Genomic DNA, 17,645 nt, shown 5'->3' on the forward strand with positions numbered 1-17,645 from the left:
CGAGGGTCGTGGTGTATGTGTGTGCGTGTGTGTGTGTGTGTGTGTGTGTGTGTGTGTGATGTGTGTGATGTGTGTGTGTGTGTGTGTGTGTGTGTTCACGGTGCAGGACTAGGCAAGCTGCACAGGCTGACCACCTCACAGAGGTACGAGTTGCGTGTGGACCTGCACAAGTGGAACGGAACCAAAGGGAATGCGACATACAACGGCCTTTACGTGGAAGACGTCTCTCACAACTTCACTCTGCGCTTTGACAACTTCACTGGAGGAAACGCTGGTACGTGCCTGACAATGATAGGCTAGTACTACTCAATTCACGGTAAATATTGGAAGCAAACTTCACTTCGTCGCAACTAAACACCGGAGTGTTGCAAATTTCACATGGTGACCGTGCATGATGTGACCTTTGAGTTTAAGAAGTTTATCCCTGTCGTCTGTCATGTTTTTGCTGAAGGCTTATGAAGTTAGGTACAGGAAGTAAAATGCTAAACGTTAAGCGGAAACAACTTACCGTACAAGTGAGAAAAGCTAAATAATCCCAACCACGAAACAGTGTCTTGGAGAAACTAAGTTGTAACTGTTCAAACGGCTTCAGTTACGACGCTTTGACACTCGGCACGTGCGGACCGTGGTAGTAATGACAGTGGCCCTAGGCAGGCGGCTATACCCGACCTTTGGCTTCAGTTACGAGAAAGAGCGAATAACAACCCCAGAGGCCGAGAGTCTCAGTGGGAGCGACCATGTTCGTTCGTCGAGGTAGACTGTCGATTATGGTTTCGGGCTGTTTGAATCGGACGTTTGGATGTATTGGATGGAAACGTTATCAGTAAATACAAAAACAACAGGTTGTTTGTTATGTACTTTAGAAATAAAATCAAAAATCAATCACTGTTTTGTCTCTCCACATCTGCTCTGCTCACTACCACACAAAGTATGCGTCAACACAGACGTGAAGAGAATACAGATGAACATCCCAGTATCTAGTAGCAACAACTAAATATTATTTGAAATATTATAAGATGTTTGATGGGTTGTTGACAGACCTGCTTTTTTGTCGGACCGAGGGGGAGCATATCGTCTTTTGTTTCATATTTATTGACCAAGGCCGAAGGCCGCGGTCAATATATATGAAACATAAGTCGATATGCCCCCAGTGGACTGCAATACTTGAAGATTAATCATACCACTCATATTAACCATTATTAGTATGATTGCTTTAAACAGTATTTTATTCAACAATGTATGGATATAATATATAAACTATAAGCTAATCTATTATTATGTTTAATCTGCCGACCGTTTCTTGGAGAGATAGCTCGTACCAGGTGCAATATGCAAAAGAGTATGAACCTGTTGTCTTTATCATATTGACAACTGTACTGTGTCACATGTTGACGCTGTTATCTATTTCATGTTCAAACAGTTCAAGTCTACAATGTCGGGTTGTTATGCTTTGCAGATTTAGCAAGTGGAGCAAATGTTTAAAGTTTGGTTTTGTTTCTAATGTTTGACAATTAAACATTTTCTTATTTGGAAAAAGCAAGAATGGCTATGCTTTCAAAAACTGTATTTGTAAGAATGGGTGTCGGTCGTGTGTCTGAGTGTGGGTGTGTATGTGTGTGTGTGTGCGCGCATGTGTGTATGTGTGTGTGTGTGTGTGTACGTACGTGTGTGTGTGTGTGTGTGTGTGTGTGTTTGTGTGTGTTTGGTAATTCGTGTTGTGATTTTTAACATTTGACAATTATCTGAAGCTGCATTAATAGCAAACAAACAGACAGACACACACAACAGTCTCTCAAAGACACAATTAAAACAAGTCGCGTAAGGCAAATTAATACATTTAGTCAAGCTGTCGAACTCACAGAATGAAACTGAACGCACTGCATTTTTTCACCAAGACAAGGCCGGTTCGTCAATCCCCGCGAGAAGGAAATCGCTCACTTTTCACGAGCAAAACGAAGTTAAATTGGTAAGCCATAATAGAGCGGTAGCGTATTGCGCTGAGCAGTAAAGTGCGCTTTTCTGTATTCTTTTAACTTTCTTAGCTTGTTTTGAATAAAACATATCATATTGTATATTTGTTTTGAATCAGGATATGATAAAGGATAAGATGAAATCATGTTTGGATCTATTTCTTATTTTTTAATCGTAGTGCTAAATAACCTATTTTTGTTAATTGTGATCACATTAAAAGTAAACATAACATATGTATATATTTTCTGATTCAGAATTTGATGAAGACTACGATGCAATGAATCATTTTGCAAAAGTTTGATTTTAATGAGCAAACTCATCAATTATTGTTTAACCTTCCAAGCTGAAATGCAATAGGCCTACCAAAGTTCGGCCTTCGTCGAACATTGTTTGACCAAAATTTCAACAAAATTGGTTGGAAAATGAGAGCGTGACAGTGCCATCTCAACTTTCACAAAAAGCAGGATATGACGTCATCAAAGACATTTATACAAAAACATAGAAACAATATGGGAATATCATATTCAGGAACTCTCATGTAAAGTTTCATGAAGATAGGTCCAGTATTTATCTGCACAACTCTATGAGCTTTACCTCCTCAAAACTGACTGAACACGCACCACACACACAGGCACCCACACAGGCACCCACACACACACACGCACACACACACACATGCACTCACACACACACAGACACCCACACACACCCACACCCCCCCCCACACACACACATGCACACACACACGCACACGCACACACACAGACACACAGACACCAGAAACTCCCCGGACTTTTATTAAGCTTAGCGCAGAACCGCGCGAGGTGACATGCGACTCATTTCGTGGTGGAGGGTCACATAAATTATGCTGCCTGCCTGCAGAGTCACCCGTTTGGTGTAGACCTATTTTCCGTTACACTCAATACATGTGAAAACGGTATTCATCGTTTAGGTAAGAAAGGCATGCAAATGATGAATGGGTTAAGCTGAGAAAGTTGTCCTGTTGCAGATGTGTGTATGGTCTTTCTTATCAAGTTATCAGACATTGCTTTCTTTTAAATATTTCCATGCATGAAAATTCGAAATTTATTTTTGTGAGAAAACCAGTAAAGATAGGCAACATTACAATATGTTTCCTGAAAATTTGGTATGTGTTGATGATCTGGGCCAAATTCTAACTCAAACAACTAAACCAAACTGAAAACACAAAGTTGGAACAAAAATACCTACATTTGAGCTGATTCTGCTACCTTAACGAGTTTGTGTGTGTTTCCTTGAACCCACTTCGGACAGCATTTTTCTCAACGATAACATCAGCAACAACTAGACAAACAGAAATCAGCTTCAACTTATCCTACTATCTCCACACAATCGTTGTTTTCGTTTGCACGTTTCCCACCTTACCTTTACTTTTAGAAGGACTTATAAGATACCGGAATGATAACGATGGTAGTTCAGTAATTTATGAGCTTGTGTCGATTTAAAGTAAACATCTGAACATGTTCCATCTATACGCGATACAGAAAGGCAATTACCTCACACAGAGGGAAGTCAGACGGTAGTTTCTTGTTTTGTCTAGTCCCACTTTCCATTCTCCGCCTTTTGCGATTTCCAAGGGGCCCCAGTCAGACAGATGATTGAATCCAAGTACTTATGTTTCATTGAAAAAACCTTAAATGAAATTGGTCTCTCTGGCCTTTGGACTTCTCAAGAAAATATTCAATACTCAAGCACATGGTTTAAAAAGAAAGTAAAAAGAAGCTTGTATGACCAGTATATCCATAAATGGTTTACAGAAATTGGAAAAAAAATGTTTTGGAATTATCGAATGTTCAAAGATATTTTTGCATGTGAAGACTACGTCACACACCTGCCATATCAGCAATGTGTTTCAATGATGAAGTTTAGAACATTAAACAACAATTTGCCTGTACAGAAAGAACGTTATCTTAACATCCCGAGGTCAGAAAGAACTTGCACCAAATGTGTATCGCATGACATAGGTGATGAATTCCATTATTTATTTGTCTGTGATTTTTTCAAAGAAGAAAGAGCTGAGTTGTTACCACCTTACTATTGGAAAAAACCTAATGCACTTAAATTTTAAAAGTTGTTTGCTACTAAGAAAAAGAAATTGCTAAAGAATATTTTGGACTTTATTAATAGAATTTGTAACAGTTTTTCATAATTTTTTTATTTTTTTATTATTTTTTTTATTATATTAGCATATATCATGATTGTATTGATTGTATTTATTGTTCAAAATGCCCCCATGGGTTATGGACTAATAAAACTTGAACTTGAACTTGTGGGATACAACATTCTCAAGCAAGAGCCCCCGTAGATGCTGCTTTTGTTGTGACGGTGAGTGTATTTATTTACAATCACGGTTTTCGCGTGTTGCCGCGAGCATTCACGCACAGATCGATCAGGCCATCGTTTATAAATAAAAAAAAAAGACCATCTAGAGGTTTTAGCTCAGTTCCCTCGCGAGCCCAGACAGTTCCACTGGCTCAAAGATCCAGATTTTCTGAGAGAAAGACGGAGGACGAATACACCTGCCTTTTCGATAGTTCAAACAATCTAAAGGAACAATCGCAATTTATTAACTGCTGAATCTGATTTGAGACGAACACATTTTCAAACGTGAACTTTAGGACATCGAGTACAGCCCTGACATTTAAAGACAACGCCCAAAATCATATTTGTTATATATATTCATGTGACTTAACAGTACTATTGGATCTACTTCAACACATCACTTCCTTCAGTCACTCCGAAGATGATGTCCCTGTTGATCCTGCTTGCTGTCGGCTGGAAGCTAGGGGGCGCCACGGACACTCAGAGGAGCCACATGTACACTAATGTCGGTCTCAACAACAAAGCTTTCACAGATAATGTTGTTTTTGAATCCTCGGCAAAAACCGCTCCGCACTGTGCCCTGCAGTGTAACCAGCAAGACTCTTGTATGGCCTTCACCTTCGATGACAAGATCTGCAGAGGTCACGCTGCTGTCATGACGTCACGCTCAAACTCTAGGCCTGCGGTTGGAGCGCGGTCGTTTTACAAAGGAAATAACCGTAAGTATCCAAAACACAACAACAACAACAACAACAACAACAACAACAACAATAATTAACAGGTAGAACAAACTCCAATAACGCATCAAGGTATCAATCAAACACAATCACGAGTTATCGGTAGGTTTTGTTAATAGAGAATACTACATGGCTTGCTGTGTCGTACCAGATTTACACGAGTTTTTTTTTTAAATATTGAACTGCGAGCGAAAGCGAGCTGTTCACTATTTGAACAAGCAACGAGTGTAAATCTGGTACGACACAGCAAGCCATGTAGTATTCTGTTTATCCTACATACTGTACTTACGTGTATTTTACTAAAAATGTCTTGCAGTCGAGACGCTTGTCTCGCTTGTTTTGAAGACGCTTGTTTTGGAACCTCGATCTCTTCTAAAGCCTTGTGCAATCTAGTACGTCAAAGTAAAGAAACGTCACTCTGAAAGTGTGGCGTGACGTGTTGGTTCTAAAGATTCACCAAGGGTAATTAGCGAGCGCAATTTTTGTTTCTATAATGACGTTTGTCTCGGTGACTTTGGCATCATAAGCAGTGGAAAAACAGGTCCCTGTCAGACTTGCTTGACATGACCTCTGTTACATGATATACACACGTGTGATTTGAACGATTATTATATCACGGGTGTCTCTCTCACGTACATAGGATAATCCAAAGTTCAGCACAACCACGTGGAAAATTAAAAGATATTAATGATATACACATAGTGACCGATGGGTAATATATTGTGTGTACAATATGATAAGATGTTTGGTGGCTAGTTGTTGACAGACCAGCTCCCCTGTTGGTCCAAAGGGAGCATACCGTCTTCTACGTCATCCCTATCGACCAAGGCCGAAGGCAGAGGTTGATAAAAATGCAACAGAATGCGATATGCTCCCCGAGGACCAACAAAAAGTACTGGTCTGACAACAAGCCACCAAACATTGTTTTTGTCATCAATTTTGGAAGAGCAAAAGTATGCTCAATAATTTACGGGCATCCATATTCTGAACAGGGCTGGACTAGGCTAAGAGGAGGGGGGTGGGGTTGCCAGTGGTGGTTCTGGGGGATGTTCCCCCTGGCGGGGTCAGGGGGCAGAGCCCCTTGTGGGGGTCAGGGGGCGAAGCCCCCTGAAGCTGATGGGTAGGTCATATTCTGAGATAGGAAAATGGTCGCTCCTTGCATGAAACGGCATAAAATAAACAATAATAAAAAATGTTTTAAATAAGTGAGGTACATGTTTAGGCTAGGGGGGGAGGGGGTTGCGCAACCCCCATTACCCCCTCGGTAGTCCGGCCCAGCTGAACATAATTTTAAGTATGCTATTCAGGGCCCTAATGCACTTCAGAAGTTGGAGATAGCAGGTCATGCGTGTGTGTGACGTCAAATGTAACCTGTTTGTCGCTTTTCTTCCATACTTAAATGTATAGAGCTGCCATCATAATTGCGAGTTCAGTAATGTTTTGGCATGTGCTTTTTCCTTTAAGTGTTTTCAGACTTTTCGTTTGGTATTTGGCGATTACAGAGATAATTTGCAAATTGACCATGAGTTGCCGTGTTAATTATCAACGTTGATTGGGTCTTTGCGAGTGAATATTTACAATCGGTGTGGTCGGAAACACGAATCCAAAGCCGCGATGGTTCCACACACCAAATAAACTGCCTAATTGGCTTTTACTTTTACAATCCAAGTTTTACTTGAAGCTCATACCAATTCGCTACCTCGATTTGTCACATAATTATGAACATCATAAGATGTTTGGTGGCTTGTTGACAGACCAGCTTTTTTGTTGGTCCGAGGGGACCATATCGTAATTTGTTTTATCTTTATCGACCAAGGCCGAAGGCGGTTGATAAATATGTGACAAAAGGCGTTATGCTCCCCGTTAGGACCAACACAAAAACGCTGGTCTGACAACAAGCCACCAAACATCGTTTTTGTCATCATTTTGGTAGTGCAACAAAATGCACAATAACCCACAGGGAGCCGCAAAGCATCATCACAGTAGCTCGAGATAACAGGCCAAACTTGTCTGTGACGTCAAACGTAGCTTGTTGACGCTTTTCTTTCAGTCTGAAAATGTACAGAGCTGCGATCATATGTGTGAGTTCAATGAGTGTTGAGCATATTTCTTTTCTTTTAGGTGTTTTATGACTTTTCGTTGTGGATTTTGCGATTACAGAGATAAGTTGCAAATTGACCATGAGTCGCCGCGGTGATTATCAACATTGATTGGGTCTTTGAGAGTGAATGCTTACAATCGTTGTCCTCGAAAACACGAATCCAAAGCCGCGATGGTTCCACACATCAAACAATTAGCCTGATTGGCTTTTACTTTGACAATCCACGTTTTACCTGAAAGCTCAAACCCATTCACCACCTCGATTTATTGCATGGGGAACATGAAATTTATTTCCCAGCTGGGTATGAATGAAAACTCGTGAAAATGATGACAAAGTGTTTTGTCATCATTTTCACGATTTATTTTTATTCACAGCCAGCTGGAAAATAAATCTCATGTCCCCCATGCAATAAATCCCCGGTTCCCATAGTTGCAGGAAGCAGGTTATACATGGATAATCAAAAGCAAACCCAATAGAAACGCTCGGGGATTCTTCGGCTCTTTTCATTGGCGTTTCCCCAGACCTAGACAGACGACACTGCTTTGCAAAGTTCCAAAAACGAACTGGCAAAAGTAAACAAAAAACAAAACTACTTCATGAAAGGTCATAAATTCCCCACAAACAAATGAAACCCAGCGATAGGTTTTGTCTTCTTACAAAGTCATGGAGTGCGTGTATCTGTGTTTCGATACACAGACGTTCGGAGAAACACGAACGTCAAGTTTAAGTCAAACCAATTGACCCCTGACACACAAATGTTGACCCGTGCACAAGACGTTGTATCGAATAACGACGCGCAAATAAGAAATAATAATAAAAGCAAAGACCATAGCAACAAGAAATGCAAACATCTAACAAAGCCGAGCAAGCAGAATGACAGGTCCAATGAAAAACAAAGAGACAATGAGTCGGAAACAAGATCGCAATTCTTTCGTTCGCTGCACGACGCAAATCTTCTGTGACCTTTGACCCAACGTGCCGTGCTGGACGATGCAAATCTCCTGTGACCTTTGACCCATCGTAGCTTCCACATTCGATCACTAAGCTTAATATTTACAACTGAAAACCGAGGGGTGGAATACTGAGAGAAACCTACTGAACTGTGCATCCTCAAACCTGACATACTTATCTCAACATTTTATTAACTCAAAACACAGAAAGTTGCTTTCACACGCCAGCTTTGATTGCAACAACGTGCTGAGGCCCCAAAACATGTACTATCAAAACGGAACTCGTGTTTCAAAGCATGGCTCCCTGTGTTGATTTTGCACTTATTTTCTCACTACCAAAATGATGACAAAAACGATGTTTGGTGGTTTGTTGTCAGACCAGCCTTTTTGTCGGTCGTCGGGGGGCATATCGCCTTTTGTTTGAAACAAAAGGCGATATGCTCCCCATCGGACCGACAAAAAAGCTGGTCTGTCAACAAAACACCAAACATCGTATATTGTTTCCCAGCTGGTCATGAATAATAACTTGTGAAATTGATCTAAATAATGGATATTTTTGAACTTTAGCGCTGTGCATTTAGACAAATTCTTCTAATGCATTCTAGGCCTCCCAATTTGCATAAATTGCACTTGGTAAGCACGGGATTTCATCAGAAATGCCCTTTAAGGTAAGGAATGAAGATGTGTTTTGTTTACATGTGGTTCCAAAGAAAAGAAAAAACTTCGGCGCGGCCATTTTGAGAACAGAAGTCACAGGTAAAGTGAGCCGAAAAAGGCGTCTACCAACGACACCAATGATCAAATCATGCACGCTTTGGAGCTCTTTCCGTCAATTAATGTCATTCGAGTCTTTCTTTGCATTGATAAAAGAAACTGCTATCAAACAGAATGATTATTGTACACATTTTTCTACCTTTCATAAAACCAACCTGATTTTCATGAATAATATCACCAATTACAATTACAATTAAAGTCGCATTGCTAGACATTTTGCAAGGATCAAGGATCTTGTAATCTGTGTTAGTCAGTGATATTTGTCTCCAATTCCCGATATCATCTCCAATAAATCGTTAACGTTATTTAATCATTTAAGGGCAAAAGTTAATTCCTCTTTGGTAATATCGGAATCCAATCCAATTTTTGTTCATTGGAGAAAAATTGTACAGTGGACGCCGCTTAATAAAACCGCGGTTAATAGAGCCAGCCGCTTATAAAAGCCGATTTCAGACGGTCTGGATTTATCACTATATCTTATGGATTAGAAAAAGCCGGTTAATAAAACCAACCCGCCGCTTATTAAAGCCAGTTTTCTCAGAGATATCACGTAGTTTGTGACTAACACTCACATTATCTTGTTCTAATGTGGAAGACGACCAACAAACAAACACTCTTAAAATCGTTCTTCTCTGCCGAGTAATGATTCGTGACGGTGACAGTGAAATTATTGATGTACCGAAGTGATCAAAGTACACGTACATGTACATAATTAAAACAAAAGTTCAACATCCTTCGTGAAGTTTTGTTTAGATTCAAACAAGTGTAAAGGACGAAAGAAAGTGACTGAGTGACGAAAACAAAAAAAAGATTTTTTTTCTCGAAAATGACGTATTCCTGGACCGCCGGTTAATAAATCCGCCGCTTATTAAAGTCATTTTTCGCAAAGGAATTTCTACAAGATTTGAATATACAGTGGTCGCCGCTTATTAAAGCCATTTTTCGTCGGTCTAGAAGTGGCTTTATTAAGCGGCGACCACTGTATATTCAAATCTTGTAGAAATTCCTTTGCGCCCATTCAATTAAATTCAGATCGTTGTTTTGCTTGTTTGTTTTTTAAAGCGTACCTGTTCCTTCATAATCTTTTTTCTGTTTATATACCCAGCTGTCTTCTGTCTGCAAACGGTCCTTAATTCTAATATTGGCTTTACTTTTTTCAAATTAATTTCATACTTGGTGTTCTTCTCACCTTCTTATATTAACTGAACACGATAACAAACTTGGGCACTCTGGGGTTCTTCCAGTGACAACAAAAAATACTAGCTCTGTTTAATTTTTTTCTCTTTTTATCAAAAGGTTTATATTTTGATGATTATTGGCTAAAAGAGTGTCTGTTTCATCCAAATCCTTCTGAAAAGAAAGCTGGGAATTATCAAGATTTTGCTTTCTTTTTGTTGCATAGGCTGTACTAAAATCCCGCATTTGAACTTTTAATAACTCCCATTTTAAGGGATCTCACATACATTTGTTTTCCTTCAAAAAGTCATCATTCAATTTAATAGATTAGCCAATTTTTTAGGCATAGATAAAAATGTCCATCAAATACCCGTGTGACTTGGAATAAAGGCCGCGAAAGGTGAACATTCGCCTAACAAGCTTGAGGTTTGCTGGTCGATGTGAATGCGTTATATATTGTGTGTAAAAAATGTCTGTTTGTCTGTCTGTCTGTAAAAAATTCCATTTCACACGGCAGAAATTAATATGTAAAGCGCGGAGAGCACTTGTGGTTCGCGCTATATAAGCTCACCATAATAATAAATAATAATTAATAATTAAATCAACAAAGACTTTATTTCGCAATCACTGATTATTACATTTCCAATAAGAGGGGCCGCGTATTAAGCATATGTGCACAAACAGAATTTTAAACTCAAATAATCGCTGATCTGTATGGGGTACTGAAACCAAGTTACAAAACAGTGTTTTATGAAACAAACTACCAGAGAGAAAAATATAATCAAGTCGACGGGCTATGAAAGGGCTCTACCTGCTCCAGGAAAACTCCTTGTCGTCTGAATGAAACAATTAGCGCCAAACATCATTCAAATCGTTACTATGCCAAACAAATTGAAACTTAACATCAAACTTTGTATGCTCTTCACCACTGACAATTTCTATGTCGTTATTTGAAAGGCAATACAAATCACTATTATTATTATTATTATCATTATTTATTATTTGTTGTGACTCGGCTTTTATTCTCATACACTGAAGTGCACAAGTGATTTATCATTTATCAGAGCATAGACATTAATGTTACGAGACAAATTGAGAAAACTTTTGCATATTTCAACGTTCCAAAGTTTACTACATGTTTGGTTCAATAGAAAGTGTACTTCGGCAGTGTAATTTAATAATTTCAGATAACCCCGAAGAGTTTTTAACGGTACTGCCTAATGTTGTTGTTGTTGTTGCGGTTGTTGTTGTTGTTCTTGTTCTTGTTGTTTTTAGCATTGAAAAACATTGCTGTCATGATAAGACAACATTTGTTTTTGTTGTAAATGACCACATTGACTGTTAAATTCTCTTTATATTTTGTACCAAACTTTCGCATTTCTTTGCACCCCCGAAAATCAATATTCATTACATCAAATTACGAAGATTAAGAGAGCTACCTCAATTCTCAATTCTCTTTTGTCACAAACATGTATCACAATATATCAAAACTTCTGTAACATTTATACTGTCAAAAGTTGGAGTGATTTTCCGCCAAAATGCTCGGTTCGTCCTTGTGTGACGTAACGCATTTTAGACCTATTGGATATTTGTTTTACCTTTCGGTTTCTCCATTGTTATACATTCTTACAAGTAAACTCGGATTAACACCACGGGGGATGCAGAGACCAACAAATCACAAAATGCTCCTGCAAGACGTGACGCCGTTTGAATGAGCAGATTATTAAAAATCACGTACAGTCCAATTTTAAATGACCTCTATTAACTTTTTGTTTGTGTTTGATAGTAAGCCTCTGACACAAACTTGAAAAGTATGTACTATCTTTCGGCGTTAAATATATATGCATCAAATGAAGTTGTAGATATCACCGACACACAATAACGCAAAAGCAAAACATGTGTTTTTTAAGATCTGTATAATTCTGTATTGACCCTAGACAAACGTATTGCTTCTTGGCAAAAAGATCATAATCTTGACAGTTACAAAAGATATGTTCAAACTTAAAGAAACTATAAACTTATCAAACTATATTCTTAGATCTGTATAGGGCCATGACAAGCGTATTGATTTCATGATGCAGAAAAGAAGAAAAACTGCAATGAGGAAACCAGGAGCGGCGTGGTCACCATCTATCCGGACAATTCCACTCCACTGCAAGTCTACTGTGACCAGGTTACTGATGGAGGGGGTTGGACGGTAAGTTACGTGTGTGTGTGTGTGTGTGTGTGTGTGTGTGTGTGTGTGTGTGTGTGTGTGTGTGTGTGTGTAAGTGTGTGTGTGTGTGTATGTGTGTATGTGTATGTTTGTGTGTGTATGTTTGTGTGTGTGTATGTGTGTGTGTGTGTGTGTGTGTGTGTGTGTGTGTGAGTGCTTGTGCGTGTGTGTGTTAGTATTTATAGTTTCAACTTTTGCTTGTTTACAACAAACAGGTGTTCCAACGTCGACAAGATGCCTCAGTCGATTTCTACAGAAACTGGACGTCTTATCAGAACTTCTTTGGGGACCTAACAGGCAATTTCTGGCTGGGTAAGGCATTTATCTCATGTGATTTAACTGGCAACTTCTCTCTGGGTTAAGAAATTGTCTTATGTGACTTAACTGGCAACTGCTGGCAGGATTAGGCACTTGTTTCGTGTGACTTAACTTTTTTCTCTTCCAAGTCATTTGACCACAACATGTGGTGTGCTTTTGCTTCAATGTATGTAGAATAATAGTATATGATCAAAAACAAAATGTGTTCTTAGAATGACTTAGTAAATCTTATCAAATGAAAAATAAAAATGCATTATGGATGACAAGATATTTTTAAAAACTATTTATTAGAATGATTTGGAATTTTGCAGAAATGTATAAGACATACTAATAGATGTTTTGTTCTAGGATTAGCTCTAGGAAGGACAGTTAAAGATACACATTTTCGATGTTTTGAGACATTTTGTACCCACAAAGTCAACATTTAGAAAAACAATATCTAAAAGTTGTTCGAACAAATCAAAGATAAACATCTTACACTCTTGTAAGCCAACTTTAGTTCACATATGGGGAGTAGTTTTGAAATTATTTTGTATTTAATAATTTAGAAATAATCTTTTATTTGATCATGTACTATTATTGTTCATACATTGCAGCAAATGCACACCAACTTTTAACGCTAACATTTTTGTTTCAAGAATGTTGTGGTCAAATAAAAAAACAGTGTATTTTCATGGCAGCTCCTGCCTTTAACAGATAACTTCTCGCTGGTTTAGTCAAATGTTTATGAAACTAAACTGTCAACTTCTGGCTAGGTAAAGCAATTTTCTTATGTGACTTAACGGGCGCGGTGGCCTAATGGATAAGACATCGGCCTCCTAATCGGAAGGTCGTGAGTTCAAACCCCGGCCGCATCAGCCTGGTGGGATAAGGGTGGAGATTTGTCTCCCAGGTCAACTTATGTGCAGACCTGCTAGTGCCTTATCCCCCTTCGTGTGTACACGCAAGCACAAGACCAAGTGCGCACGGAAAATAATAATAATATAATAATAATAAATGAGCATTCATATAGCGCAACATCATAACTTTACAATTATGCTCTTTGCGCTTGACACATTTAAAATTAAAACACAGTTATACAAGCATTTACATCTACATTCATAGTCAACAACGCTTAATTAAAAGCATACACCATCAAACATACATCAACAAAAATTCTTCCACTAACTAAGTAATAAAAACATGAATAAAATAGGTAGTGAAAACAAGGAAATACCAGCTGAAAACCCTGAATAACACATGTCACAGTTCGGTGAGTTATAGGAACAAGAAAATACCCAGCGTGCTTCTCCCGAAAGCGGCGTATGGCTGCCTGAATGGCGGGGTAAAAACGGTCATACACGTAAAAACCCACTCGTGCAAAGTCATGAGTGAACGTTGGAGTTTCAGTCCATGAACGAAGAAGAAGAATGTGACTTAACTGGCAACTTCTTGCTGGGTTAGGCTTGCAACCGTCTGTCGGAAAAGGTACTTGTTTAAGTTGACTGGCAACTTCTGGTTGGGAAGGTAATAGATGTTGACCGGCATTTTCTGGGTCGGCAAAGTAATTTTGTTATTTGGCTGTCAACTTCTGGCAGTGTAAGGCTAGTGTACGTGTCTGTCTTGAATATTAAGCCACCCAGGCCTTACGCCCAATTAAGAGCGCAAAATCCGGTGTCTACCGAAACCTGATACTATCGCTGCTAGTAACTTTTTGTTGAGGATGTCCCGTTTGTTCTATAGAACTGGGACGCACGACACATAGCCGGACGATGTTCGTTCATTTAAGCTTGGCATGAACATCGTGTGTCATTTATCTCTGTTTACAGAAGTTCATGTCACAAAGAATGGAGTGTAAACGGTTAATATAAACAATGTCGCGATACAGACATACATAAATGAGTTATGTTGTCTGTCACACTTCCTTCAAAGCGCTATAATTATACAACGTTGAAATAAAAAGAGATATGGGTTGTTTTCATTATCGCACGTTTCGTGGGCCTCTGCGCCCTGTCCATGATAACGGAAAGAAAGATATATGAATCTCCCCATTGATCCTACCCCCCCCCCCCCCACCTACCCCCCTCATGTGACACCCTGGTATTAATTGTATTGACCGACAGGGCGTCAGACAAAAAGCAACACACTTAATGTATACGTCGACGTCCTTTGGTATGACAATGTTGATTGTGTTGATACTTTCCATGTCTGAACGCCCTTAATGGTGATCTACCCTCCTCCCCCCAACACCAAAAACAAATTCACATTCCCCACATTCCTCACAGAAGCTGAAGAATTGCTTGAACACCACATCACGCACACCTCAAACGTCGTCTTCATAGGCGTCTTTAACATACAGTTTGATCGGCCACAGAACAACGACACAAGACAGATGATGGACCTTATTGACTGTCATGATCTTAAGCAACTTGTTGACAAACCCACACGCAAGACACACATCATTGATTGGATCGTCACCCACGAGTCGACTGACCTGGTGTATGGCGTTCTTCGGAACGACTACCTCAGATCTGATCACTCTGCCGCTCTCTTTTCCCTCAAAGTAGCCAAGCCGTCAAAACAAAAGAAACACGTAGTCCGTCGCAACCTAAAAAAAGTCAACACAGACACGTTTCGCGCAGAAGCAGCCAGCCGATTTCTTGATCGTCCGCCTTCCTCAGATCCTGTCCTTCACTATGACTCGACTCTTCGCACACTTCTTGATGAACACACACCCTCAAAAACAAAACTCATTGTAGATAGGCCTTCTGCACCTTGGATGACATCTGAAGTAATGAATGCACAACAAGTACGCCGCCGAGCAGAGAGGAAGTGGCGAACCGCTAAGCTAAAAGTTGACAGACAGATTTACAACAAGCACAAAGACCAAGTTCAGACAATCACCACAAACACCAAGCAATCACACTACAGCACCAAAATCTGTGAAATAACCTCTGCTAAACCCTTCTTTTCCACCATGAATGACCTACTTGGCAGCTCTTCTGCTTCTCGCTTGCCCAACAACTTTGACCTTACCAAACTCCCACAAGCTTTCTCTGAGTATTTCCACAAGATTCAAGCCATCCGTGACAAACTAGACAACATACCACATCAAAGGTCTGACACTCCTCCTGCTTTTACAGGAACTCCTTAAACACATTCAAGCCTCTGACTCTCCCTGCACTGGAAAAAGTCATCAAAGAAACCACATTAAAAACCTGTGACCTTGACCCTCTTCCTACACAACTCTACTCTGAATGTCTACCTGAACTTCTTCCTTCTGTCCTTGAAATCATCAACAACTCAGGCACAGTCCCAGATTCCTTCAAGACTGCTATAGTCAAAACTCTTTTAAAGAAACCGTCGCTTGATCCTTACACACTCAGCAACTTCCGCCCTGTCTCAAACCTATCCTACATCTCCAAACTCCTTGAAAGAATAGTTTTGAATCAGCTTAACTCTCATCTTTTCTCCAACAACCTACTCTCTCCTCTTCAGTCAGCATATCGTCCTAAACACTCCACTGAAACTGCTCTTCTCAAAATAACTAACGATCTTCTTTCTGCCACTGACCAAGGTGAAATTTCTGCCCTTGCCCCTCTTGATCTCTCAGCAGCCTTCGGTACGGTTGATCACAACATCCTTCTTCAACTTCTTCATCATACCTTTGGCATCTTCTTCTTCTCTTCTTCTGCGTTCGTGGGCTAAAACTCCCACGACTTTTACGTGTATGACCGTTTTTACCCCGCCATTTAGGCAGCCATACGCCGCTTTCGGAGGAAAAACGCCAGTGACGCGTGCGCAGAAAAGAGCAAGCATCGGGAATCTTCAATTCTAAAAATAACCAACTGGTAGCTGCCGACCATCCGCTAGACACACATGAATACCGGGGAAAAATAAATAATTACTGGGCAGTAAAACTAAATACTGGGCGGTAGTTAAACGACAGTTTGACTTTGACGGACACAATGTTGAAGCTTTTTAGCCAGCGTGTCAGTTTCAAAGTCAATAGCAACTACCCAAACAAACTGAATAAAATAAAAACACGGGGAGACCCTTTATTATTTCTTTCTTATTTTTTTGTTTTTAATCTCAGTTGCATGCAGGTGGCTGCTACTGCATTTTAGAAGTTTTTTTTCTCTCTCACCTTTGTTTTTTTTAAGCGGGAAGCATCCTTCTTCATGGTTATTTATTTAATTTTTTTAATCAAATGTTTACATGTTTAAGTTAACAAACTTTATCAATAAACTAATATCATGTTAACCAAAGATTTAAAAAAAACATTCCAGCCTAAATTTATTTTTGTTTAATCAATTTTGCTATTATAACGTACTCTTTTGCACATGAAGAAAATAAACAAAAATAAACAAAATTAATGACAAAGAGTAAAAAAAAATTACGGGGAGAAGGAGATTTGAACTCGACTCAATCACGCATCAGGCGAACGTGAGAACCGTTCGACCACGGAATCAGTTGAAAATATACTGACACTGTAATGCATTAAAGAAGACACTAGCACGCTTTCACCACAAGCCGGTATGATCGAGCGTCGGTTGAAATCTTTCGCGAGCGGTATCTCGTATTTGTCCACAATGCATTGGTGCTTAAATGACACCAATGTGTGTCCATGAGGGACATAAATCTACAAACAATATTTTAACAAGATTTATTCAAAATTGACGGTTTTAGAGGAGGGGGATGGGTCCTCTAACTTTACAGCTCGGAGACACCCGGGTAAGTCTTTACCGGAGTTTCATGAATAACACTTAGCGGACTTATCGAGCGGAAGTGGTTTTACAGGCCGGTATATGAGTTGCAGCTTTTTCAAGAATACGAGCCCAGATCTGCTAGTTGTGTGGCCTGACCAGCCACAACAGGATGTGTCGTCAAGTTAATGTCAATTTGGAACCAGCGGTGAAGTCAGTCTCTGTGTTTTGGTAAATAATATGCAGGATAATAAACCGGACGCCTTTATCTCTCTAAAGGCCTGTAATGGACGCAATTGTCTGGGTAAAAATGTCATTGTAATGCCAGAGATTGAATTCCCCTGATGAAGGTTGCAT

At 39.6% G+C, this 17,645-nt stretch overlaps 1 protein-coding gene across 1 annotated transcript; it reads left to right on the forward strand.

The window, feature by feature from the left end:
- The first annotated feature begins 4,526 nt into the window (after positions 1 to 4,526).
- On the forward strand, positions 4,527 to 12,647 carry LOC138946184 (angiopoietin-2-like). The gene is made up of 3 exons (XM_070317696.1): positions 4,527 to 5,051; positions 12,152 to 12,267; positions 12,501 to 12,647. Exons 1-3 carry the CDS (start codon positions 4,754 to 4,756, stop codon positions 12,645 to 12,647), a joined length of 561 nt encoding a protein of 186 aa, XP_070173797.1. The 5' UTR covers positions 4,527 to 4,753.
- The last annotated feature ends 4,998 nt before the right edge of the window (positions 12,648 to 17,645 follow it).

The sequence above is a fragment of the Littorina saxatilis genome, linkage group LG13 (assembly GCF_037325665.1).
Source record: "Littorina saxatilis isolate snail1 linkage group LG13, US_GU_Lsax_2.0, whole genome shotgun sequence".
Classification (NCBI taxonomy): domain Eukaryota; kingdom Metazoa; phylum Mollusca; class Gastropoda; order Littorinimorpha; family Littorinidae; genus Littorina; species Littorina saxatilis.